At 40.3% G+C, this 25,067-nt stretch overlaps 1 protein-coding gene across 1 annotated transcript in view; it reads left to right on the forward strand.

Annotated features, from left to right (window-relative positions):
* LOC113668478 (titin) overlaps positions 1 to 25,067 on the forward strand; it is a 58,885-nt gene that overhangs the window by 22,410 nt on the left and 11,408 nt on the right. The window contains exons 30-65 of the mRNA XM_027184375.2: positions 26 to 355; positions 642 to 971; positions 1,201 to 1,533; positions 1,658 to 1,987; positions 2,443 to 2,772; positions 2,948 to 3,277; positions 3,579 to 3,908; positions 4,167 to 4,499; positions 4,644 to 4,973; positions 5,112 to 5,441; positions 6,009 to 6,338; positions 6,653 to 6,982; positions 7,170 to 7,499; positions 7,823 to 8,155; positions 8,988 to 9,317; positions 9,714 to 10,043; positions 10,368 to 10,700; positions 11,204 to 11,524; positions 11,874 to 12,182; positions 12,605 to 12,907; positions 13,600 to 13,926; positions 14,219 to 14,542; positions 14,901 to 15,203; positions 15,757 to 16,086; positions 16,567 to 16,887; positions 17,386 to 17,712; positions 18,039 to 18,365; positions 18,609 to 18,917; positions 19,367 to 19,675; positions 20,090 to 20,416; positions 20,677 to 20,997; positions 21,647 to 21,973; positions 22,458 to 22,772; positions 23,016 to 23,345; positions 23,482 to 23,811; positions 24,580 to 24,909. Coding sequence (XP_027040176.2) covers positions 26 to 355; positions 642 to 971; positions 1,201 to 1,533; positions 1,658 to 1,987; positions 2,443 to 2,772; positions 2,948 to 3,277; positions 3,579 to 3,908; positions 4,167 to 4,499; positions 4,644 to 4,973; positions 5,112 to 5,441; positions 6,009 to 6,338; positions 6,653 to 6,982; positions 7,170 to 7,499; positions 7,823 to 8,155; positions 8,988 to 9,317; positions 9,714 to 10,043; positions 10,368 to 10,700; positions 11,204 to 11,524; positions 11,874 to 12,182; positions 12,605 to 12,907; positions 13,600 to 13,926; positions 14,219 to 14,542; positions 14,901 to 15,203; positions 15,757 to 16,086; positions 16,567 to 16,887; positions 17,386 to 17,712; positions 18,039 to 18,365; positions 18,609 to 18,917; positions 19,367 to 19,675; positions 20,090 to 20,416; positions 20,677 to 20,997; positions 21,647 to 21,973; positions 22,458 to 22,772; positions 23,016 to 23,345; positions 23,482 to 23,811; positions 24,580 to 24,909 — 11,712 coding nt within the window. The remainder of the gene's footprint in view (positions 1 to 25; positions 356 to 641; positions 972 to 1,200; positions 1,534 to 1,657; positions 1,988 to 2,442; positions 2,773 to 2,947; positions 3,278 to 3,578; positions 3,909 to 4,166; positions 4,500 to 4,643; positions 4,974 to 5,111; positions 5,442 to 6,008; positions 6,339 to 6,652; positions 6,983 to 7,169; positions 7,500 to 7,822; positions 8,156 to 8,987; positions 9,318 to 9,713; positions 10,044 to 10,367; positions 10,701 to 11,203; positions 11,525 to 11,873; positions 12,183 to 12,604; positions 12,908 to 13,599; positions 13,927 to 14,218; positions 14,543 to 14,900; positions 15,204 to 15,756; positions 16,087 to 16,566; positions 16,888 to 17,385; positions 17,713 to 18,038; positions 18,366 to 18,608; positions 18,918 to 19,366; positions 19,676 to 20,089; positions 20,417 to 20,676; positions 20,998 to 21,646; positions 21,974 to 22,457; positions 22,773 to 23,015; positions 23,346 to 23,481; positions 23,812 to 24,579; positions 24,910 to 25,067) is intronic.

Consider the following 25,067-nt stretch of genomic DNA (forward strand, 5'->3'; position numbering starts at 1 on the left):
CAAATAAAATATGAACCATCCACAGAACCATCAAAACCGAAAATTGAAGTCCTTGAAGTCGGCAAAAACATCCCTATTGGTGATGGCAGTCCAGTAACCATGAACGTCGGTGATAACTTGACAGCAGCTTCAAACATTACCATCACCATCAGGTGTCCTGTTAGTGGAGTACCAACACCAGCTGTTATCTGGCTGAAAGAGGGAGCTCCTATTATTGAAGGAAGGGATGTTTCCACCACAGATGACAAATCTCTAGTAATAACAAGAGCGGACTCGGACGACAATGGAAGATACTCTTGCACAGCTGTAAATGTTGCTGGAATGGATAATTCTTCCTCTGATATCACCATAATAGGTGTGTGTTGTAGTTATGGGCTTGAAGGGGTGAAGTCTTGTCATCACATTGGATTTTCTCAGACCGGTCGTAAGAATTCGCAAGCAAATTTGAAATGTGAACGAAGCTTTCCTTTTTTTTTTTTTTTTTGTCAGAGCTTAGTATTAGGCCAGCACCTTTTTCCTTTAAGAGTTTAGAAAGCTTGTATCTTTCTATTGGAGTTCTAAGTTCTGTGGAACAGGTACGTTTTCTCAAAGCAAGCCTTTTCTCTCTCCTTATTCGAAAATTATCTATCTTTTTTGTGCAGGCCCCTCTAAACCAAAAGTAAGGATCCCTGCAAAACCAGTAACGGTGGAACTTCAGGACCAAAAGCCATTTGTTATCAGAATTGGTGATAATGTGACAGCACTTACCAATACTAGCATTACGATTCAGTGTCACGCCAGTGGCGTACCAACACCAACCGTTACGTGGACAAAAGATGGGCAGAAAATCTCCAGTGGAGACATATATACGATTGGAACCGATAACTCAATGCTGATCAAGGATACAAAAGACGTAGGCAGGGCCCGATACACGTGCACCGCAGTTAGTGTAATCGGCGAAGACAGCGCATCAAGTACAGTGCAGGTTGTAGGTGTGTATGGAAATAATGCATGTATAACAAATGCCAACGAACGATCAGGCGGGAACTTACACCATGTGCCTTGGTGCTTCCCCTCGTCGAATTGAAGACTAAAGAGAATGTATAGCTCTTACTGTCGGTTTTTTTCCCGTCAAATGAGGACAGGAATAGCAACCACTAAAGTGTTTTCCTTTTTCTGTTGCCTCCTTTGCTTAATGAAAAACATTACCTTGATTTTTAGGTCTTTCCAAACCAAAAGTCGACGTTCCTGCAAAAACTCAAACCATAGAAGCCCACGACAGAAATCCCATTACTCTTGGCGTTGGTAATAACGTGACAGCGCTTACCAACACAAGAATTACCATCGAGTGTCGCGCTAGTGGTGTTCCAAAACCAACCGTCGTTTGGTCAAATGATAATCAGAAAATGAACAGTAACGATGGAAACAAAATACAACAGGAAGATGGTTCATTATTGATCAGAGTTTTTAAAAAAGGGGAAACTGTCCGGTACACGTGCACTGCAACAAATGTTGTCGGCCAAGACAGTGCATCAAGCACAGTGGAAGTTGTTGGTAAATTGCACAAATGTGTTACATTTACTAGTTTTAATTACATTGTATTAATAGTCGGTCTCTTGTGCTGCGAACGCGTTCCATTTGTAATACTAAACTTATTGGAAAATCTTTTACCACACAGAACCTGTCAAACCTGTGATTATAGTTCCCGAAACTGGAAAAGTGATTCCTGTCGGTGATGGCAGCCCAGTAACAATAAAAGTTGGTGATAACGTGACAGCAGCTTCATATACAAACATCACCATCAGGTGTCCAATTAGTGGAGTGCCAACACCAAAAGTCAATTGGCTCAAGGATGATGTACCAATTGTCGAAGGAGAGGCTTTCTCCATCACAAGCGATTACCATTTGGTCCTGAAGGGTTTAGAAGCTGAGCACATTGCAAAATATACATGTATGGTAAAAAGTGAATTTGGCACAGATGAAATTTCTTCGATTGTTCAGATAATAGGTAAATTATTTCATAGAAAAACTGCCAGCTACTTACTTTTCTTAACGAGAAGCAGACTCTCGCAAAACGAAGGAACCAGATTTCTGAAGTCAAACATGTTTCTCGTCTCAGATCAATTAAGAATGCTATAAACTATTTCTTTTCGAAATGTTTTGAATATTGGATCATAACTAGACTCGTGATATCTGTTATGAACGATGTTCTCGTCCTCTCTCGATTCGAACATCATATTTGGAAGAAATTTGCTATGCCGATTATTACGCAATATTAAGTCAAATTAAATTGTAAATACGACCAGTGTGGTTATTTTGACGACTAGTGTAAGTCACTTCAGTGTTCTTAAAGACCTTGAACGCGAGGGAGAAAGTGACATCCGTTTACTGATCTAATATTTCAGATTGTTTATTTAGCCAATTAAGTATTCAGCTTAAACTGCTACACATTTTATTTCGTAGAACGTTCACATCCCGTCATTAGGATTCCGAGTGAACCAAAGATGATTGAAGTGAGGGACAGAAGTCCTACCTTTCTGGAGATTGGTAATAACGTGACAGCACTCACCAACACAACTATTACAATTAAGTGTCGTGCAGAAGGTGTACCAACACCAACGGTCACTTGGACAAAAGATGGTCTGAGGATCACAAGTAGTGAAATCTACACGATTCAGGCTGATGACTCGTTACGAATTCGCGAGCTTTACGAAATAGGCACTGCCCGGTACACATGCACTGCAAAAAGTGTAACTGGTGAAGTCAGCGCATCAAGCACGGTACTACTTGTTGGTGAGTGACCAAGAGCTTTGTAAAACTCACATCACGCACACTAATAAATAAAATCACTATTTATGTTTCTTTTCGTTTTTAAGTAAAAGCAGTAGTTTCGTTGATACTACTTTTCATTAACTTTAAGACAGAACATTCCTTTTTTGCTCTTAAATAAAATGTGAACCTTCCACAGAACCATCAAAACCGATTATTGAAGTCCTCGAAGCCGGGCAAAACATCCCCATTGGTGATGGCAGTCCAGTAACCATGAACGTTGGTGATAACTTGACAGCAGCTTCAAACACTACCATCACTATCAGGTGTCCTGTTAGTGGAGTACCAACACCAGCTGTTACCTGGCTGAAAGAGGGAGCGCCTATTATTGAAGGAAGGGATGTTTTCACTACAGATAACAAATCTCTAGTAATAACAAGAGCGGAGGCGGAAGACATTGGACGATACACTTGTAGAATTGTAAATGTTGCTGGAATGGACAATTCCTCCTCTGAAATCACCATAATAGGTGTGTGTTGTAGTTGTGGGCTTGAAAGGACAAATTATTGCAATCCCGTTCGATTTTCTCATTTTAGTCGTAAGCACGCGCAATCAATTTCTACTTGTCATATTAAATGGGAAGGAAGCTATTTTCTTTTTGAATATTTGATTTTCAGAGCTTAATAATTTAACTGGTACACTTTTTGAGTGGAGTTTATAAGGCTCGTGACTTGGTATCGGAGTTCTAAGTTCTGTGGAGCAGATATAAAAATTCTTTCTCAAAGCGAGTTCTTTTCGCCTTTCCAAACCTTATCTATCTTCTTACACAGGGCCCTCCAAACCAAAAGTAAAGATTCCTGCAAAACCAACAACGGTAGAACTTCAGAACCAAAAGCCAGTTACGATCAGAATTGGTAACAATGTGACAGCACTTACCAACACTAGCATAACAATTCAGTGTCATGCCAGTGGCGTACCAACACCAACCGCTACCTGGACAAAAGATGGGCAGAAAATCTCCAATGGAGACATATATACGATTGGAACCGATAATTCACTGCTGATCAAGAATACTAAAGAAAAAGGCAGGACCCGATACACGTGCACCGCAGTTAGTGTAATCGGTAAAGACAGCGCATCAAGCACAGTGCATATTGTAGGTGAGATATGGAAATAGTGCATATTGGAAAATGCCAAACTCTTTATCAGATTGGAACTTACACCATTTAGGAGGATTCTTTTACAAAAATATTTTGAGTGCATTAGTGATCAGGACCCATTGTGTGTTTTCTCCTTGTTGGGTTGAAAAAATGGAGAATGGGTAGCTCTTGCTCTCTTTTTTCCCCCAAAACCATTAATATGTTGCTCTTTTCTTATTGCCTCCTTCACTCAATGAAAAACATTACCTTAATATTTAGGTCTTTCCAAACCAAAAGTCGACGTTCCCGCAAAACCACAAACCATAGATGCCCTCGACAGAAATCCCATCACTCTTGGCGTTGGCAATAACGTGACAGCGCTTACCAACACAAGAATTACCATTAAGTGTCGCGCTAGTGGTGTTCCAACACCAACCGTCACTTGGTCAACAGAAAATCGGAAAATCCTAAGTGAAGAAGGAGGATACATAGTACAGGAGGATGGTTCATTGTTGGTCAAAGTAGCTGATAAGGTGGATACTGTTCGTTACACGTGCACCGCAGTCAATTTTGCTGGCCAAGACAGTGCATCAAGCTCGGTGGTGGTTGTTGGTAGGGTTGCAGAAATGTGTCACATTAACTAGTTTTAATTTCATTGCTTAACTACCTAGTCTTCTGTGTCGCAAACGCTTTCCATTTGTTTTTGTGAACTCCGAGTGTACTGCGAACCTGTTGGATCATCTTTTTACCTCACAGAACCGGTCAAGCCTATGATTACAGTTCCCGAAACCGGGCAAGTGATTCCTGTCGGTGATGGCAGTCCAGTGACGATAAAAGTTGGTGATAACCTGACATCAGCTTCAAACACAACCATCACCATCAAGTGTCCAGTTAGTGGAGTACCAACACCAACTATTACGTGGGAGAAGAATGGATTAGAAGTTATCTCGGGAGATAAGCTTTTGATCACACATAATAACAGTCTGGTTATTAAAGAAACAGGAGTAGACGATAGCGCCAAGTACACATGTAGGGTAAAAAGTGAATTTGGAATAGACGAAAGTTCTTCCTCTATCAGAATATTAGGTAAGTCAGTGGGGGAAAAGGGTAGTTTCTTTTTTCTTTGGTAAAATATTTTGTAAATTAATGTTTAAAGTTTTCCAAATACTGCATGTGAGTAAAGTATGTGTTACGTAATGGTGCAATGAACTGTTCATTTTACAGAGCCTATCAAGCCGCAAATTAATATTCGTGGTGACCCAAAATCTGTAGAAGCTAAAGATCGAAATCCCATCACCGTAAACATAGGTGATAATGTGACAGCACTTACCAATACAAGGATCGTTATTCGTTGTGACGCAAGCGGTGTACCAACACCATCCATTACGTGGACAAAAGATGGGCAGACAATTTTTAGCGATCAACAGTACAAAGTTATGGATAATGGCTCATTGCTGATCATAAAGAAGGTCAAAGAAAGCGCTAATCGATACATGTGCACCGCAATCAGCGCATCAGGTCAAGATAGCGCGTCAAGCATGGTGGAGATTTTTGGTAGGTAATGTTCAGAACTGTCCCAGGAAGCCGGTCAGAAAAAAAGTAGCATTTTCGAACTGTACTGATGCTTTTTGTGATGTTTTCGAGAGTACAGAAGCTGGAATTAACGTTTTCACGCAAGCCGACCCTCCCCCGAAGGATCGCCACCTTGTCGTGGTCGGTGGGCTTGAGTGCCTTGGAGACCCCTAGAGCTATGCCGGCGGGAGCTTCGTCTCCTGGTAGGGCCACTCAAAGTCCGACGAAGCGCGATCCACCTGTCCTCCAGGTTAAGGGTGTGGGCACAGGGCTAACAACACTGTCCCGTAAAACACCCATGTTACGGAAACGGCAAAAACAAAAAAAAAAAACAAAAAAAAACCGCCCTACGTGCCACACGGCATAATGGGCGTGAGTGAGTGAGTGAGCACGCCGACCTGCAAGGGATTAGGCTGCATGTTATTCTTAACCTTTTTCACGGGTAAAAGCATGGGCTCAATCGCCGGGTGTTAGAAATTGGGTCAATGCGTCGATCGTCTGAGAATGTTGTACCAAAAAATTTCTGTGTTTTTTTCTTTAAATTAACAGTGCCAACCAAGCCGGTGTTCGACGTCCCTGAAATTGGACGTGAGATCCCTATGGGTGATGGCAGCCCTGTAATGATTAACGTTGGTGATAACGTAACAGCGGCTTCAAATACAACCATTACCATCAGGTGTCCAGTTAGTGGAATACCAACACCAACTGTTACGTGGGAGAAGAAAGGAGTCTTACTTTTTAGCGAAAAAAATATTACAGTGGAGAAGGTAAACTCCTTGGTTATTAGAGGGACAGAAGCAGAAGATAGCGGAAAATACACTTGCCGAGTTTTAAGTGTGGCTGGAATGAATAAGTTGTCTTCTGTGGTAACTATTGTAGGTGGGTGTCGAGCTATCAATTTTGGTTACCAGTAATTTTTATTTATATTTTCTGATGCCTGTTCTTCTTGTACAAACAGGCATCAGAGGTTAAAGAAATAGCAATTCTTAATCTTTGGTATGATATAAGAGGAACTAAAATGCGAACAAATTTAACTCGAATGATAATACAGAAGAATAAAACATGTCGTCAAATCTATTTTCTCTTGCTGATGATGTCTGATGGTATCATAAAGGATCAGTCAGCTTGTCCGTTGTTCCAAAATAACTGTGGAAAATCATTGTATCTCTCTTACTGGCTCAATTTTCTTCTAGGTCATTCTAAGCCGAAAATTAAAATTTCTGATGTACCGAAGACAGCAGAATCTCATGATAGAAAACCTCTTACCATAATCATTGGTAATAACGTGACAGCACTCACCGACACGAATATCACCATTCAGTGTAACGCCAGTGGTGCACCAACACCAACAGTCACGTGGACCATAGATAGTCACAGTATTTCAAGTGGAGAGAAGTACAAAATTCAGGATGACGGGTCACTACTAATCAGTAAAACGTCACAAAAATACATTGCTCGGTATAACTGCATAGCAGAAAGTGTTGCTGGTAAAGACAGTGCGTCAAGTACAGTGCGGATTGTTGGTAAGTATTTGGGTTTCAAGCTTGGGAAAGATTACTATTTCATAAATTGACCATGGTGTACTAATCAGTTCGTAAAACATCAGTTCGGCCGCATCCTTCGAAAAGTCAGCTGTTTATTAAATATCGCAACGTAGTGTACTCGTGAGCGAATCTGATAGTTACAATTAGTATTATTGGATACATACAGAACCAACCAAACCAGTAATCAATGTCCCTGATGTCGGACGAGACATTCTAATGGGTGATGGCAGTCTAGTGAAGATGAACGTTGGTGATAACGTGACAGCAGCTTCGAACACTACCATCACAATCAGGTGTCCAGTTAGTGGAGTGCCGAAGCCCTCTGTTACTTGGCAAAGGAATGGTATTCAAATCACTGAAGGAAGCAGGTTTTCGATTGGTTATGACAACACTCTGGTCATTAAAGGAGCGATATCTCAAGACAGCTCAAAGTATACGTGCACTGTTCAGAGTGAGTTCGGAAAAGACAATACCTCCTCTACTGTGCTGATTATAGGTATGTTGTGGCAAATAGTCATGTTCTAAGATTGGATGAAATAAAACGTTTTTTTCCGGAAATCTGTAAGTAGCCATCGTCAGTTCTGGTTGTTTTTAAATTTTTTGATTCTTTTAATATCCTACCGTGACATCAAAACACTTCAAGTTTATTCTCTTTAAGATAGGTGGTTAGATTTGGCTCATTTGTAACTTCTGGGCAAATGTTGTGTTCCATCAATGATGAAGTGAGCGTGTTTAGGGAAATGCCTTTAAACTGCGCTAAAGGTGTTGTGTTATCTTACTTTATATCTGGTTGAATATTATCGAATTTCTGCTTTTTAGCACAGTCCAAGCCAACTATAAATATATCTGATGTGTCAGAGACGATAGAAGCTCAAGACTTGAGTCCAGTCACTATAACCATAGGGGATAATGTGACAGCACTTGCCAATACAAATATAACTATTCAATGTCAGGCCAGTGGCGCACCAAAACCGTCAGTCACGTGGTCAAAGGACAATAAGAAACTTTCCAGTGGGGACAGATATACAGTTCAGGTCGATGGCTCGTTGCTTTTAATCATTGGGACTAGGATAGAGGATTCCGCTCGATACACGTGCACTGCAGAAAGTGTTGCTGGCACAGATAGTGCATCAAGCAAGGTGCAGGTTGTTGGTGAGGAGATAACCTTGGTTAAAACACAGTTTTCGTTTATGGTAGCTCGGCAGCATCCTTCGTCATTCTGTGCTTTTATAAACTCAGAAAAAGCAAACGAAATGAAGCAAAAATATATTTGAATAAGTTACTAGTAACCAGGCGATTTGACACTGACAGATCACATTTATTTTAAATGGAAAGTGATAAAAATTGAATTGATGTTGATTTGCGGCATCAAGAGAACATAAAGGGGCAGAGAGGAAAGCTCCAGGTCCATGCCTAAGGATATTTTTATTTCTTTTAGTTTATCTATAGACAGTCTCTCGAGCGGAAGTATGTCTTCCGAGGCGTCTGCTATAGAGCTTATATCAATCTAATCTTATATACTGAGTGAAATGTTGTGTGCAACCACATTCATGACCGTTTGAATTAGTCAAACGTTTCTCTCACCATCTCAAATATCCAGGTTTTTTGTTACAACGGTGTGACCATAGCAGGGTTACCTTATGACTGTGTTTAAATGGAAAACAAACTGTGGAGCAATGAGTTGCGACGTCTAATTTTTTTTTCAGATCGACCAATAATTAGAAGCCGTTTTTCCTCATGCAAACCTTCATAACATATAACCTAAGGCGAGGGTCATAATTTTGGAAAAGATAGTGGGCTAAGTGTTCTGACACCCTGATTTTCCCTCCTTATCCCCCTATATTCTCTTGTAGCTCTAAAAGGTCTAACAGCTGGCAGATTCCCTGACAATCTTCTTCTCCAGCTTATTCACCGGTATCTGATTACGACGCCCTAAAATCAAGGAAGACTCATTTTAATTGTGCTTTGTTGTTTTTTTCTCTAGAGCCAAGAAAACCAATCGTAGAAGTCTCAGGAACCGGGAAAGAAATCCCTGTTGGTGATGGCAGTCCAGTAACTATGAATATCGGTGATAACGTGACAGCAGCTTCAAATACTACCATCACAATCAGATGTCCAGTTAGTGGTGTACCAACACCAGCTGTTACCTGGGAGAAAGAAGGACTTACACTGACATCGGAAGAGAATATTTTTATCGTCAATGAGAGCTTATTGATCATCAGAGAGTCTAAAGAAGAAAACAGTGGAAGATACATTTGCAAAGTTAAAAACGGCTTCGGCGAAGAGAGCTTATCCTCCATCGTCAGAATTTTGGGTTAGTGTTTATAAGTCATGGCATTTTTAGACAGCTTTCAAAATTCTTTTACGTGAGAGATGTAAAAACTAAAGTGATAGGCAAAGTTTTCGACTTTTTGTCATGTAGACCGCTGTTTTCTTTCATCGCCAGCAGTTGAACCCCTTCCCTAAAAAGTGCGACTTGAATGTGGCGTCTATTCTAACACACTGTATCTTCGGTGAAGATGGCGCCTTAAATGAAAGAAAAAAAATTGAAAAATGCTTTTCTCTTCTTTCTCATTTAAATGAACGTAACAGAAACAATAAAGGACCAAAAATTGTTTCATTGATTACAATGCCAATAAGTAGCATGAGCGTTCAATAGTGGTTTTGTGACTGTCCTGTGTGTGCGCCTTCTCTTAAATTGCTTCCATAGGACCCTCTAAGCCCAAAATAAGGACTCCTACGACGCCCAAGACGATAGAAACTCAAGACCGAAAACCTATTACCATAGTCATTGGTGATAATGTGACAGCACTTACCAATACGAACATTACCATTCAGTGTCATGCCAGTGGCGTTCCAGCACCAACTGTCACGTGGAGCAAAGATGGTAAAGTTGTAAACAGTAAAGGTAGTTACACAGTTAAGGATGATGGCTTATTGGTGATCAATGGAGCTGCCCACGAGGACTCCACTCGATATACGTGTACTGTCGATAATGCTGCTGGTACAGACAGCGCGTCAAGCACGGTGCGGATTGTAGGTAAAATATCAAGTATGGTTTTTTTGCCTACGTTGTGTTGAGAGGACGTTATTATTAAATCAACCTTGTTCTTTTTGTAATGATAACTTGCTTGAGGTTAATTCCTTATTTGTCTTTTTACGGCCCGTGTACTTGCAATCGTCGAGTCTGTCTTCAAAATGTTTTGCTCAAATATTCGGCCGATGAGTGACAGTGATAAGAACACGAGGTAACCTTTATCATTGTAAGTCAGCGAACCAAAGCAGTTTGTCGGGTCGCATCTTAGTTTTTACTTTGATTCCCAATTGCTTTGTTTACGGTGCATGTTACCATCTTATTATGCAGATCCTATAAAGCCTGGGATTGAAATCAACAAGACTTCTCAGGAGATTCCTGTTGGTGATGGCACTCCAGTGATTATAAAAGTTGGTGATAACGTGACAGTAGCTTCAAACACAACCATCACCATCAGGTGTCCGGTTAGAGGAGTACCGCCACCAACTGTTACCTGGGAGAAAGACGGAGTACTGATTTTAGAAGGTGGCAGATTTACATTTATGCCCTTTAACAACTCGTTGGTTATCAGAAGAGCGACCAAGGCTGATATCGCCACGTACACTTGTCGTGTCCAAAATTTCTTTGGAACGCATAAGTTATCTTCTACAGTGAATATAATTGGTAATGAATGCTGCCTACTTTGTGCCATTATTGAGTAGTCGCTTAATGTATTATTAATTGATCCAACATTTTACACTTGGGGTTTCTCTCTAAGAGCGATACGAAGTTTACTGGGTTTAAAGTCTACATCTGCGAAACGGGATGACCTAATGCTTAGCGCGTTGGAATCCAAGTCGAGATGTTAATTGTCGGGCCCTGATCAGGTCTCTGTGTTAAGTTCACGAACAAGACATATTCTCGCAGTTCCTCTCTCTTTCCAGCTAACTGCTACAGAAACTTTACGAAATGCCTAGAGTAACCTGCGATAGATGTACATCCCATGCAGAGGAGAACGGCTTGTGCGAGCCACTTGACTTCACTTGTCAACCATTAAATGACATAGTTTTGCTTTATAAAAATTTGGGTTTTGTATAATTTAAAGATGCCTTAATTTGTTATATTTATCAATTTTTTATAAATTTTATTCAAAGGTGATTGAATAACGATGTATGTTTCTATTTCAGATCCAGTGAGCCCTCAGATAACATATTCTTTAGGAGATGTAGCTTGGTTCAGTGAAAAACCTGTCAACATTACCATTGGACAACATCTGGTCACGTTAGTCGATACTGTGTTATCCATTCATTGTGCCGCAAAAGGCATTCCTATACCAAAGGTTACCTGGGCCAGAGGAAATCAGTCCCTTCCTTCTGACGGCCGAATGAATGTTAAAAACGGCACTCTTCTCATCGTAAAACTAGAAACTTCTGACAGCGGAAACTATACGTGCTCAGCACAAAATTCTGCAGGAATAGCATCAGAATCCTCAATCGTGACAGTTGCAGGTGAGGCCAAAATTCTTTCGAAGGGACTCGTTCACACCCAAAGGCAGAAGAAGGATGCTGGTCTCTCGAGGACTCACTTATTTTAGAGCGAATCAAACATTGATTCAAATAATACCTCTCAGATCCATTGTTACAAGCTGCTCTTTATAGTCTATTTTCAAAGGCTGTGAAGGGCTTTGTTTCCCCACCTCAAATCGTGAGCGTCAGTTACAGGAAAATAAGCCGATATTTCCAATATTTTCGCTCAGCTGGGCCGAAGTGCTAAATGTCCAGGAAAATTGAGGTTGGTGCCTTTACTTCTTCACCATCGAATTTTTAAATTTTTTGTTGTCTTCTTTGTTGTTTTTAGTGCCTACACCGCCAGAAATCACTCAAACAGGAATTAAAGATCTTCAGGTCCTTGAGCCTAAATCCGAAAAGGCAGTTGTTGGAAGCACAGTTCTTACAATTAGTGGTAACAATTTGTCATTGACTTGCGACGTGACGGGCTTTCCACCTCCTTCCATTGAATGGGCAAAAGATGGTACCGTACTGGGAGCAGATGGATCGGTCTTACGCCTTTTATCTGTTGACGTTGACGACACTAGTGTTTATACATGCACAGCTACAAGTCCCCTAGGACAGGTAGACTCACAGAGTACGAACTTAACGGTTATAGGTAGGTATTTATCCACTCCACAGTGTAACTATGGAAACTGTTCAAGAAGGAAGACAAAGTACTCTCTTTTTTATAGTGATTGAACAAAGAGTTGTTGTGAGTCCACGGTTTTGCTTATCCTCGTTTCTTTTGCTCATAGTATTTCGGGTGCTCGGTATTTAATACTTTGATCAGCCCTTATTTAAACGATAAAAAATGTATTTCTGTTTAAATATTTTCGTCTTTATTCATTTTCATCGGCCTAATCCTTATTTCAAGGTTTTTCAAAATTTCTAATCATATCCCAAGTAGCTCTTAAGTAATTTTTCTCTTGTTATTTCGGTAGCAAAAGAAAGGAAATCATCTTCCTCAGAAATTTTGGTCCATGTTATTGTGTTCAAATGTTTTAATCCTAAGAGATCTTCCTCGTTTTATGTTCTTAGCTCTTCAAGTTCCCAAAATAACAATTAACGATGCCAACGTAGAGTTGCTAAAGATGACAAACGTGTCCGTTACCATTGGAGGTAAGGTAACTACGTTAGACAGAAACAAAGTGAGTATCGTCTGCCAGGTTACCGGAGTTCCAAGCCCAGAAATTACGTGGGAAAGAGACGAAGTTGAACTTCAAAAAGGGGGAGTGTTTTACACAATAGAGAGTGTTACTTCGAAGGATAGTGGACGATACACTTGTGTTGCCAAAAATGTCGGCGGCGAAGTCAAAGCGACGACACAACTTCAAGTACTTGGTACGTAGTTTAAACTGCTGCAACATTGAAACAGTTTGATACTTCTTTATTGTAACAAAGCTAATGACTTAAAACACCGTCGTCTTCATATTAGTGTTTGATCCTGTTAAAAGATAAAACCATCGACATGAATGAACTTCTCAAAAGCTCGCATATAAATTGCCGTGCAATTGGATATCATCTAAAGTCTTCGAATTTTATATTGGAGTTTCAATTTATCAAGATTATGAAAAATTTGAAATTAAGATTTAACTAATTTGAAGGCCACAGTTTTTCGCTGGAGGATAAACCGTGACGTGAAAAGTTCGAGTCCCAGTTATTCAAAGGCCGATTATCGTTAACCCAGGGTTGAATTTTAATCCGGTTTTCTTTGTTCCTTTGTTCATACACCTTCCGCTGATAATTTTCTCTATTCTTTTTAGAGCATCCAATCACCAAATTGTAGACTAAATAAAATTGTACTGAACTCTTTAAAAGCTTACAGATCTGAAATCAGATTTCACGCTAACCCTGGGTCATCTTAACCCAGATTTGAACAAGCCGGCACGGCATAGCTCTGTTTTAAGGGTTCCAAACGACCTCCAAAAGGCCTAGCTAATGAAAGTGTCATTACAATACACCACAGTCAATTTCGTTAGAGCGGTTGAATACCTGTATCACATAGTAAGTTGTTATTTTCACTAATCTCATAGCTGGAAAGGCTCCTACAATTGACTCCTTGAATAGAAGTCTGGTCCATCTGAGAATCGATTTCTACGCAATAACCATTGGAACTAACCTTACTACCCTGGCGAGCTCAGGTCTAGAAATCATTTGTCCCGCCAGTGGATTTCCTAAGCCTTCCATTCAGTGGTTCAGAGAGGGTGACCCTGTAGAACCTGGAATGATGCTTAATGTGGACGAAGAAACAGGAACACTAGTTACACTCAGCATATCACATCGGAAGGGAGGAAGATTCTCTTGCAAAGCCAGTAATGCATTAGGATCAGTGTACGCTTCGTCTTTCATCGCTGTTCTCGGTATGAGTGTACTATTTGTAACGTGAGTGACTTTAGACTAGCGATAAACTGATTTCATTCATGCCTGTAAAAAGCCTCCGTAGATATATCGACTCCTGTTTAATGTCTTTTCTTCAATCAAGATCAGAGCCTGCATACGTTGAATCAAAAGAGGCTGTTTTAATTTCTTCGCAAGGTGATTGAATGAACCCTTCCCCAACCAACTATCGAATTAAATCCCTTTAAATGCGTTTCCTACCCATTATGAAATGTGACTGATAACACTAATTAGTACTTTTTTCTGATATTGAAGTTCCTGGAGCTCCTCAGATTAATGTTTCCCGTGTGCCGGTACAATCTCTGGACAGTCGAGATCCTGCTTTTATCACCATTGGTCAAACACTTTCTGTTCTGAACGGAACAAATTTGTCCATTGCATGCCCTGTTAGTGGTATACCTGAGCCAGTCGTTACCTGGAGTCGACAAAATAAAGACTTGGACACGAATGGGCGAGTTGTTATCAAGGACTCGGTTCTAACTATCTTACGTGTGACAAATACTGATACCGGCATTTACCTTTGCAAAGCGGTCAATCTTGCTGGAGATGTTACCGCCAACTCCAATGTGACTGTACTTGGTAGGTCATTCTCAAAGTTCAATAATCACCGTACCACCCGTCAGCTAATCAAAATTATATCTTGCGCCTGTGATTTTCTAACGCATTCTTGACCATGTCTTTGTAAACAAATGTTGTTTGCTTTGTGTCGTAAATGTTCCTTTGCATTGTGTTCTTTTACTATGGATAATATGACAACATTTTTTCATAAAACTCATTTTAAAAGATCCTTGATTTTTTTCAGGGTAATGACTAACTGAATGTGTGAATATTTTCTATTTAGCTGAATAGATGGTACCTAGTCAAAAACCAAGCTTTATTCATTTTGAGTAAATTCCGATATTGTAAATGAATTCATATTCGCCGACAATACTTTCAGAAACCTCCACACCATTGATCTCAAGAGTTAGCCAGCCTTTACAGATCCTTAACGGTGGTTCATTCACGGTAGACGTTGGTTCGATTGTGACGACAGTGGCTGGTAACGGGTTATTCTTAAGGTGTAACACTAAAGGAGTACCCATCCCCAAAATTATCTGGAGTAAGGACAGCATCCCATTAAATGTTGAAGGCTCATTGTACATATTAAAGTCACTTAGTGCTTCGGATTCCGGATCATACCAATGCGTTGCCTCCAACATCGATGGAGTTGATAAAGAGGACATACAGATTGTTGTCTTAGGTAAATAAACTTTGCCTTTCTATTGTCCCCTGGCCCGGCTGAGGGACCAACCATACTGGCATACTCTAATTTCCAGGAATAATCTTTGATAGAGATGTCACGCTGTCCTTCCAGTCGAAAAGAAACAGTAGATTATGTCCTACTCACTACTTAATCGTTCAATTGCAGCTGTGAAGGACCGTTAATAATGTTGATGTTCGCTTACTTGAAGACTAAATATTTAGTTAATAATTAATCCGCTGGTTGAACAATTGACCTGTTTATTTTATTTTTGTATTTACTGGTTTATACTGCTGCTTTTGATATGCAATACATACACATACTGTTATCGCTCTACGAATGGAAAGTCGTAGAGAAGAACCAATAAAACCAACCTTACTCAAAAGAAAGTATGAACCAGCTTAATTGATCCATGATGCAATTCCTGTCATATACTAAGCTTTTAATGAGATTGGCTACGATTTTTAGCTACTGTATGATACCTTCCTGGGGCAATGCTTTTACTTTTAATTCTTTTTTATTGCTAATGCTACTTTTTTTGTTCTTTGAAAAGATGGCAATGCACCTAAAATCACAAGCTCAGGGGAAAATATTATAGCAATAAGCGGTGAAAAGCAACTACAGATTACGATTGGTGATAACTTAACCACTGTCATCGGAACAGACATAGATATCTTATGTCCAGTTGCGGCCTTGCCTAATCCAACAATCACGTGGTTGTTCAATGGTTCGGCGATCAAAGAGGGAAATCCACGTCTCGTAAAGGTCGCGAAAACGGTATTGAATCTTGCTGGTGTCACACCGGAGGATATTGGCTCTTACACATGCCATGCCAATAACACTTTTGGGAAGGACATAAAGACTACGTTTTTGTCTCTGATCAGTGAGTACTTGAAACTTTGCTAATTTGTCCCCTGTCGCCTATCTTTTATCACTGACTTACAGTCCGACTGAATTCTACTGTTGAGAGGCAACTAAAATTTTCCCAAATGGCGTTATAAAGCGTTTGTAGAGGTCAAAAATTTTCTTTTAGATATTGACTAAATCCAAGTTACTATCAAACCGGATGCATAGTGCTGGATCAATTGTTGAACACTTAAAATAACACTGGTTTATGATCGTTTGCGGGAGACTTCGTAGCACAGTAGTGAGCGCGCTGGATTCCGGATCGACAGGTCCAAGTTGGAACGAAGACCTGATCACTGTGCTGTGTTCTTGATACAGGAGTGGGCCTTTTGGGTAGTAAGCTGATGTTACCCTACCAAGCAGTTACTTAGTAATATTCTTAATGATTACCTTAGCCGTATTGACAGTATAGATTGGTGGTCACGATCAATAGTCGAGCTACTCTTTTAATCCTTAGTTCCAGTGGAACCGAAGATCATGTCTTCAAATAAAGACCTCAGGGACTTCAAATCTGTGAGTCACCGGCTTGTTATTGGTGATGATCTGGACGCTGTCGAGGGTTCTACAGTATACATAAGCTGTCCAACTACAGGAAATCCTGTCCCTGAAATACATTGGAAGACACCTGGTGGTTTGATCTCCAGCAGCGAAAGGTTACGGATTTTGAACAATACACTTGGAATTTTGGATGGTACCTGGTCTGACTCTGGCATCTACTCATGCATAGCCACCAACGGTGCCGGATCTGATGAGATGGCAACTCGGGTTAATTTTATGGGTACGCAACTAAACTAAAATTCCAGATGAACCTATTTCCTCTCTAAGATCCTAAAAAAAATGCAAAACTTGTCCTGCCTTTTCTACCAGGCCTTCTTCCCTTCCCAAGGACAATAGTAATACTCAAAACTTTGGTGTTGGTGTATTTGTATTATGTCGCGATCTGAGAGAACGACTCAGTCGGGCAACCGAATGCGAAGTCATTTTAACTTTTTAAAGGGCCATATTGTGGTAAATGGGTCTTTCTTACTATCCTATAACGCATTGACTTCACTGTACAACAACATTTAGTCATTCAAGCTGGGTACTCATCTCCCGGGCTTCATTTTAGACTGATAGAAATTGTCTGAAATTGAATTAAGACATTCTTCACGGCGGAAATATATTTCTGCGTAACGTTCTCTTCCTTTTAAGAAACACAAGCATGAAAGCAGTCGAGTGTCTTTCCTATTTTTTAACTTCCACATTTGGTTGATCACCTATCTTTACCATTTATTAGCACCCAAGAAGCCTTCCATTAGAGGCGATCCCATTGATATCGAGTCTTTTGATCGGCAACCTGTAACAGTGGCAGTTGGTGGTACTGTAAAGGTTTTGGAGAAGACAACTGTGAACATCCAGTGCGTGGCTTCGGGGATTCCTGAACCTTCTGTCTCTTGGAATAGCAGCAGTAATGATATGCAACCAGCTAACAAATTTGATGTGAATCAAGGTGGACAATTGTTGACGATTCGTGATGTTGACCCGACAGACTCTGGGACGTACTTGTGCAGTGCTGTGAATAAAGCTGGCAAGGACTCTCGTGCGGCTGTGTTAGAAGTTATTGGTGAGTGAAAACATTTCTTAGATCTTCTCGTTACAAGAGGTCAGTCTTATGATGGAAAAAATGTTATATTCGGTGCTTAAAGCTGGACTCACTGGTTGGAGGCAAAGGCGGAAAAAACAAACCAACCCTCTACGTACAGTACATTCAAGCCTTAGTCTCAGTGTTCAATATATATCATTACTCGAGCGAGAATCTAAGCTCTTTCAAGTTGAAATAAATGCACTATCAATTTTGTTGGAAACTGAAATTCAAAATATGTTACATAGTGATGATATGAAGAGGACCAATTTAGTGTTACCAAGGCAATATTTCGTTTCTTTTTTCAGAACCCTCTCTTCCAAAGATAGCGACATCCGACACTTCTGTTTCATGGTATAACAGAAAGCACAGAATACTTCCCGTTGGGGGAAGAGTTGAAGTGCTCTCTGGAACGAAAGTGACCTTGACTTGTGATTACTCGGCTTTTCCGGAAGCGAATGTCAAGTGGATTGTTTTAGATGTAGAAGGTGATCCTTTACCAGACATTGGATATGAGGTCATTAACGGTTCACTTGTACTGATGGCGTTACGGCCATCTGATTCAGCTCAGTATGTGTGCTCTGTGGAAAACGTAGCGGGAACGGCATCCGCATCTACAATACTTAAAGTCGTTGGTAAGTTTTATTTTTTCTTGGAAGTAGGTATTTCGTTTCTAACCAGTGCCATAAATTTCCTTTTCATGACATTTTTTTCCTAGATGTTGTAGGGGCGTTGATTGTGCACACATGCAACTTTTCCCATTTTTGTGTGTTAAGAGGTTCCTTAAGAACTGTTTGAATTTTATAGTAATCACGATTTTGATTAGGTCCCAACTTAATGAACTGGATAATTTGTTACCTTATTGCCGCCTTACTCAGATCCTCAGCCACCATTAATAAGCTCTTCCCAAGAAAGCATCATTTCTCTATCGGATCGTCTTCCTATACAAGCTATCGCTGGTAATGTCGTCACCGTTCTGTCTGGCACGAGTATTACAGTCACTTGCTCTGCTGACGGGTTGCCCACTCCGTCATTAGCCTGGAGCAGAGAAGAGCAGCTGATTCCTACGACGCAATCTGGTATTCTCAGAGTTGAAAATTCCACTGCAGAAGATTCGGGAGATTATCTCTGTACTGCCATGAGTGAAGTTGGTGTCGATCAGGAGTCTACGAAAATCACAGTCATCGGTTAGTGTCTTCACCTAACCCTAACCCAGCCTATAGAATATATCACATAGATGATTGTAGTTTTTGTTCTCTCCCTCAATACTATCGTATACAGGCTTCCTATATGTATATATATATATATATATATATATATATATATGGTTCAGTACTTTTTGAGAATTTATTTCGTTGCTTGCAGAAAAGAAAGTTTCTTTAGAATTAAATGTTCAGGAGATTTCCATATAGTCGAATGTGTACGTATGTTGTTCGTGTGCGGTTAATAAGGACTCCACCTGTCGATTGAGATAAAATCAAGGCACAACATAGAAATTTTTTTCCGATCAACTTGAAATTAGGCCTCTTTGAAAACAAACGTGTAAAGAAACACGACATCTTCATTCTTTAGAATATAGTTTAAAACAACAATATAAGTTCTCACATGTTCTTTTGAACAAATCACAAAATTGCAGAACCAAGAGAGCCTCGTATTCGTCCACCTGAAGGTGACAGAATCCCTCTTACCAACGCTACCCTTGTGAAAGTTACAGTAGGAAGTGAAGTTACAGTACTAACACAGTCTCAAATCAATATCACGTGTGTCGTAAGCGGTATACCAAAACCAAATATTACGTGGCTGAGAGATGGAGAGCAATTGGAGGCTGAGGAAGGCAGCTTTTTAGTGTTGAACATTCAGGATGTGAACGATGCTGGGCGGATCACATGTCAGGCCGAGAATATGGCAGGAAAAGCAGCGTTAAGCACCATTATTAATGTCATAGGTAGGGAGAAAAAAAATAAGTTTCAAATTCAAAGTTTGAATGAATTTAGTCTACTCTTTCGCCTGTTTGCCTCTTTGATAACAATGATTTCTAGGCAGTTTGTTTGCAGACTGTAAATTTGTTGAGAATTTCAGGAAGGCTGCGCAAAGAGAAACTCCAAGGATGCCCTTGTACTTTCCAAAACTTCCCACGAGTATCCACTCGTCAATATAAGTACGATATGCGTGACCCCACTCAGATCTAGGGAATGTTTGGTCCTGTCTATAGTTATGTGTCATTACCACACGGAAAGTTCTTGAAGTGTGAGATGAGTTTTTGACCATAATACGTATGTCCTCTGTCTGTGCCCGCGCTTGTCGAGTGAATAGTCGTAAGAGGGTCTCATTATTTTTGTATTCTTCGCATTCATTTCAGAGCCTGCGATTCCACGTATTACATCTGATACAGGAACAATCGATGCGCTAAACAAGAGAAGAGCTGTAACGGGATCTGTTGGTGTCACTGTGAAGATGTTCACAGCTACATCTCTGACTCTGAGATGTTACACTGAAGGATCTCCCGAGCCGACTGTATCTTGGAGTAAGAATGGCCAACAACTAGATTCCAAGGGTAGAATCTCCATATCTGATGATGGTGCAATGACCATAACGAACACTCGGACACATGACACCGGACGCTACAGATGTTTAGCAAAGAATATTATCGGCAAAGCTTCTGTAGCCTCTTCTGTGTATGTTCGAGGTAATTATTGAAACTGTTTTAACAACTTTATTGACAGATGTATTACCAAATTTAGAGTGCACTTCAAGTGCATTTCAGGTGATGCTTGTTGATTTGCGGTACACCATAACTGTAAACGTCGGCTATATATTTTTTTCGATTCACATTTAATATTTCGAATGAAGTAGACCATCGTTATCATGCTGGTTACGACAGTTCTAAAAGAATATTGATTTCGCGATAACAAAACAGTTGTCTTCACACGATTTTTTTTCGTGTAGCTCCCATGGCTCCTACAATAAGAAAATCCGACGCCTACATCATTTGGTATGAGAGCCAACCATTTAAAGCAAAAATTGGAGACAATTTGACAACATTGAAAGGAAGGAGGTTAACCCTGACTTGCCCTGCCGTTGGAGTCCCAAAACCAGCTGTGTCTTGGTACAGGGGTGGGATGAAAATGAGGAGCGGTAAAAACTATCTTGTAATTGGTCAGACGCTGATCATGTACAGACTCGATCCTATGGACACAGATCGCTACACCTGCGTGGCAAGGAACTTCGCGGGGGTCAAGACTGCTACTAGTACACTGAAAGTTCACGGTATGGTCTCTGCTAGTTTCTATGTTTGTATACAATTCTTTAACAACTTGCAATAAAATGTTAAAAAAAAAGTTGCATCCACGGAAAAGATTTTCAGGTAAAATTATGACTTACCTTTCAAATTTGATACTCATTTAAGAGAAGAAGACCACGCCTAAACTTTTCTCTCCACAATTTCTTTATAACTACTTGCACCTCTATTAAGACACGCTGATACCAAAATGGTAAATGCCCCCCCCCCCCCACCCCCACTACAAGTGGAGCACATATTACCATGTAAGCTCTTATCGCAAAGCAATTCACATTTATATTTAGATAATTTATAATTATAATTCACAGCGTGGAAGTCATGAATCGGTGGCGGAAGCGGTGGTTGTATAGGGGCGTGGAGCCGGGGACAGAAATCTCAAAGCAAAACGTTCTTTACCTTTGCAGACTTTACAGATCTGCTTAGCGTCCTTTATTACATTCGCGATAAACAAATGTACCTATATCATTCATAATTAAATGATTTATGCTATAATTGAGAATGTTTTTATCCTTCTCACTGTGGGAAGAGACGCACTCTCTTCACTTACTTTTTCGCATCAAGTTAAGTTTCCACGCTATTTGCCTGTTAGCTCAACAACTTTTCTACGTTCTTTTGCAGAACCCATGGCACCTGATATAATGTCATCTTATGGCAGTGCGGAATCTCTGCAGGACTGGACACATTTTAATTTTACTATTGGAACAGACGTGGCTATCTTACAGGGAAGTCCGATGACAATCAAGTGCCCAGTTATTGGCGTACCAGAACCAAAAATCGGCTGGATAAAAGATGGCAAGATGTTAACTTCTAATGATCGCATGGACATGGACTGCGTTGGTACTCTAAACATTTACAAGCTTGAGCTTGAAGACTCCGGGGATTATGTCTGTACCGCTCAAAGCTTTTTGGGAATGGATATTGCATTTAGTGCTGTAACGGTTATTGGTAAGAATGGGAGTTATCAGTCTAATTCTTCATTTCTGCCATAATTTCTGGTAATTTAGTCTGGTAGCTATGTTGAGGTCCAAAGACCCTCAAAACCAGGCAGCGACCCTGAAAATTGATTCGGCACCCTAAGAAAGATTCTTGGGACTTGTAAAGAAACTTTACAATTTGTTTCTGACTATTACACTGATTTATTTCATATCATTACTTTTATCAGTTTTCCTGTTGTTTCGGTATATTTTTACCTGTAGACTTACCCTAAGCAAAATAAGTGGTTATCGTTTAAGAAACAGCAAACAGGAAATTTAAGAGATGCGCAACACCAGCGCGTAGAGAGATGGTATTGCACCTTTTCATTAAAGCCTCATTACATCTATGGAAAGGACCCAAAAATTGGGAATTTAAGGCTTTTACTAGCTTTGTTGTTTTTTTCTTCTTCCCTTTTATTATTTATTTACTCTCAGAATGATCTGTTTCCCTTCAGAGGCCGTCAAACCGACAGTTGACATCTCCAATAGGGCGTACATTAGCAGTGGCGAACTTATAGACATGCAAGTCGGAGACAACCTCACAGCCATACTCACCACTCCTGTCAACATCAACTGCACAGCTTCAGGAGTCCCTAAACCAAGCATGACTTGGGAAATGAACGGAAAACAACTGGGTAATGGTGGAAACTACAACACTGACAACAACGGAGCCCTTATCATCAGAGGAGTCCAAGATCCTGGAGAGTTCACGTGTGTTGCACAGAACTTTGTTGGCCAGGATGGTGCATCAAGCTTTATTGCTCTGTTAGGTTTGTGACCAAACTATGCAACTCTTTCATGCAAAGATCAAATTTCGGATAACCCCTCGTCTTTGTTCGATAGACTAATTGATAGTTTCCACTTGGCAATGTTATTAGTTGCTGAAGAATCTATTGTGGAACTTTAGGCAAGAGAAATACTCAATCGATTATTAACTATATTTTTGGTTAATTTTCCGTAGGTAATTGATATTTATAACCATTTGAAAATCATTTTCCCATTTCATCCAATAGATCCTAGAAAGCCTATGATAAAAAGTTCTGACGAACCAAAGACGATAGAATCTATGGACCAAAATCCTCTCGCAATGATCGTTGGAGACAACGTGACAGCACTTACTAATACAAGTGTTACCGTTCAATGTAACGCCAGCGGCGTACCACCACCAATTATCACTTGGACACAAGATGGTCGGAAAATAAGCAGTGGAGATAGATACGCAATTCAGGATAGTGGGTCGCTTTTTATCCGCGAGCCTGATAAATCAGACACTGCTCAATACACGTGTACTGCAGAAAATGTTGTTGGTAAAGTTAGTGCGTCAAGCATAGTGCAGATCGTAGGTGAGTTTTCTTTGTTACTTGGTCATTGGTCATTCTACGAAATAATTATACTTTTAACGTCCAAGCACTTTTAGTGGTTTTGCCATGGAGGTGTGGTCGGTTAGGTTTATCAGATTTTTATTTTAATGATTTTCAGAACCCGTCAAACCAGTAATCGAAGTTCAAAGACCTGGACGAGTGATTCCTGTTGGTGATGGTAGTCCAGTGACCATAGACGTTGGTGATAATGTGACAGCACCTTCAAACACAACCATCACCATCAGGTGTCCAGTTAGTGGTATACCAAAACCAGTTATTTCATGGGAAAGAGACGGCGTGCAGGTTACTCCGGAGGGGAGGCTGTCAATTAGCAGTGATAACAGTCTGGTGATTAAAGAAGCGGGTGTTGATGAAGGCGCTAATTACAAGTGTAGCGTCCAAAGCATTGCTGGAACGGACAGTGTTTCCTCAACTGTCAGCATAGTAGGTCAGTTTCATTTCAGTGTGGCGTTTTCAACCACGATGATATGGTGTTTGAAAAGTCTGAATACAACGTTAGAGAAGAAAATATCGAAGATTCTCTTTGTTCTAATGTCTTCGCTTTTTAAATTTGTTTATTGAGTGCATTGTTCATTCAAATCCCACAAAGACTCAGTTGTCAAGAGAACGTAATAAGAATAATTGATCTAAATTACCCGATCAGGGAATTGGAGAACCAGAAGTGGTTGCCGTCTGAGTCTCTCCCTTGAAAATGTTGTAAACTTGAGCCTTTGTTAAAAATTTCGTTCGTTGGTTCGTCAGTCTTTTAGATGTTACACTTAGTCCTCAACGGTCCTTTTTTTTTTTGTTTTTTGTTTTATTTTGACCAAATTGTTGTTTTCTACCCTGATAAAGTTTTTGATTCGGTTATTCAAATGAAGTCTGACTAAGGCCGCGGTGTCAGACAATAATTGGACTTCAACAAGTGAATTTTTTTCAAAGTTAGCTACCAGCCCTTAGACACCGATCACATTTATTGACATTGACTGAAGAGTTTCGGCAACTTAAAGATGTTCAAGAGCGGAGTTTAACTGCTGAGACGAAAACGACTCTGTTTGAATAACCAGCCTTTTACTCTTTCGAAAGCTTCTTTTGAACACCAATTCTTTGGATGGTAATACCTTTAAGTTAACAAAATCTGGGTTCTTAGAATCAGTTTACTATGGAAAAAAGTGTTATATGAACAAAAGTAACTGAACACGACTCCGTTCGGTAGAACTGTCCAAACCGGTGGTAAAGATTCCTGACAAGCCTAAGACCTTAGAAGCTCAAAACAAGAGTCCTATCATCATGAACATCGGCGATAACATGACAGCACTTACCGACACGAATATCACTATTCAGTGTCACGCCAGCGGTGCTCCAAAACCAACAGTCACGTGGTTAAAGAACGGTCAGAAAATCCGCATCGACAGCAAGTACGCGGTCCAGGATGATGGTTCACTGATTATCAGAGGAACAGATAAAGGAGACACCGCCCGATACAGTTGCATTGCGGAAAGTGCGACTGGTAAAGACAGTGCCTCGAGTGTCGTGATGGTTGCGGGTGAGCTTAATATAATTGGTATTTCGTTGCAGTTAGTAATGAGGACTTGCTACAGAGTAATACCGAGTACCGGTAATGCACCATCTAGATCTCCAGACTTTTGTCGGGTTTGACCTTTTTGGGAGCAGAAACCATTGGGATCCTGGTTTGGCCAACGA

The sequence above is a fragment of the Pocillopora damicornis genome, chromosome 4, assembly GCF_964200805.1.
Source record: "Pocillopora damicornis chromosome 4, jaPocDami1.2, whole genome shotgun sequence".
In the NCBI taxonomy this organism is placed as follows: Eukaryota; Metazoa; Cnidaria; class Anthozoa; order Scleractinia; family Pocilloporidae; genus Pocillopora; species Pocillopora damicornis.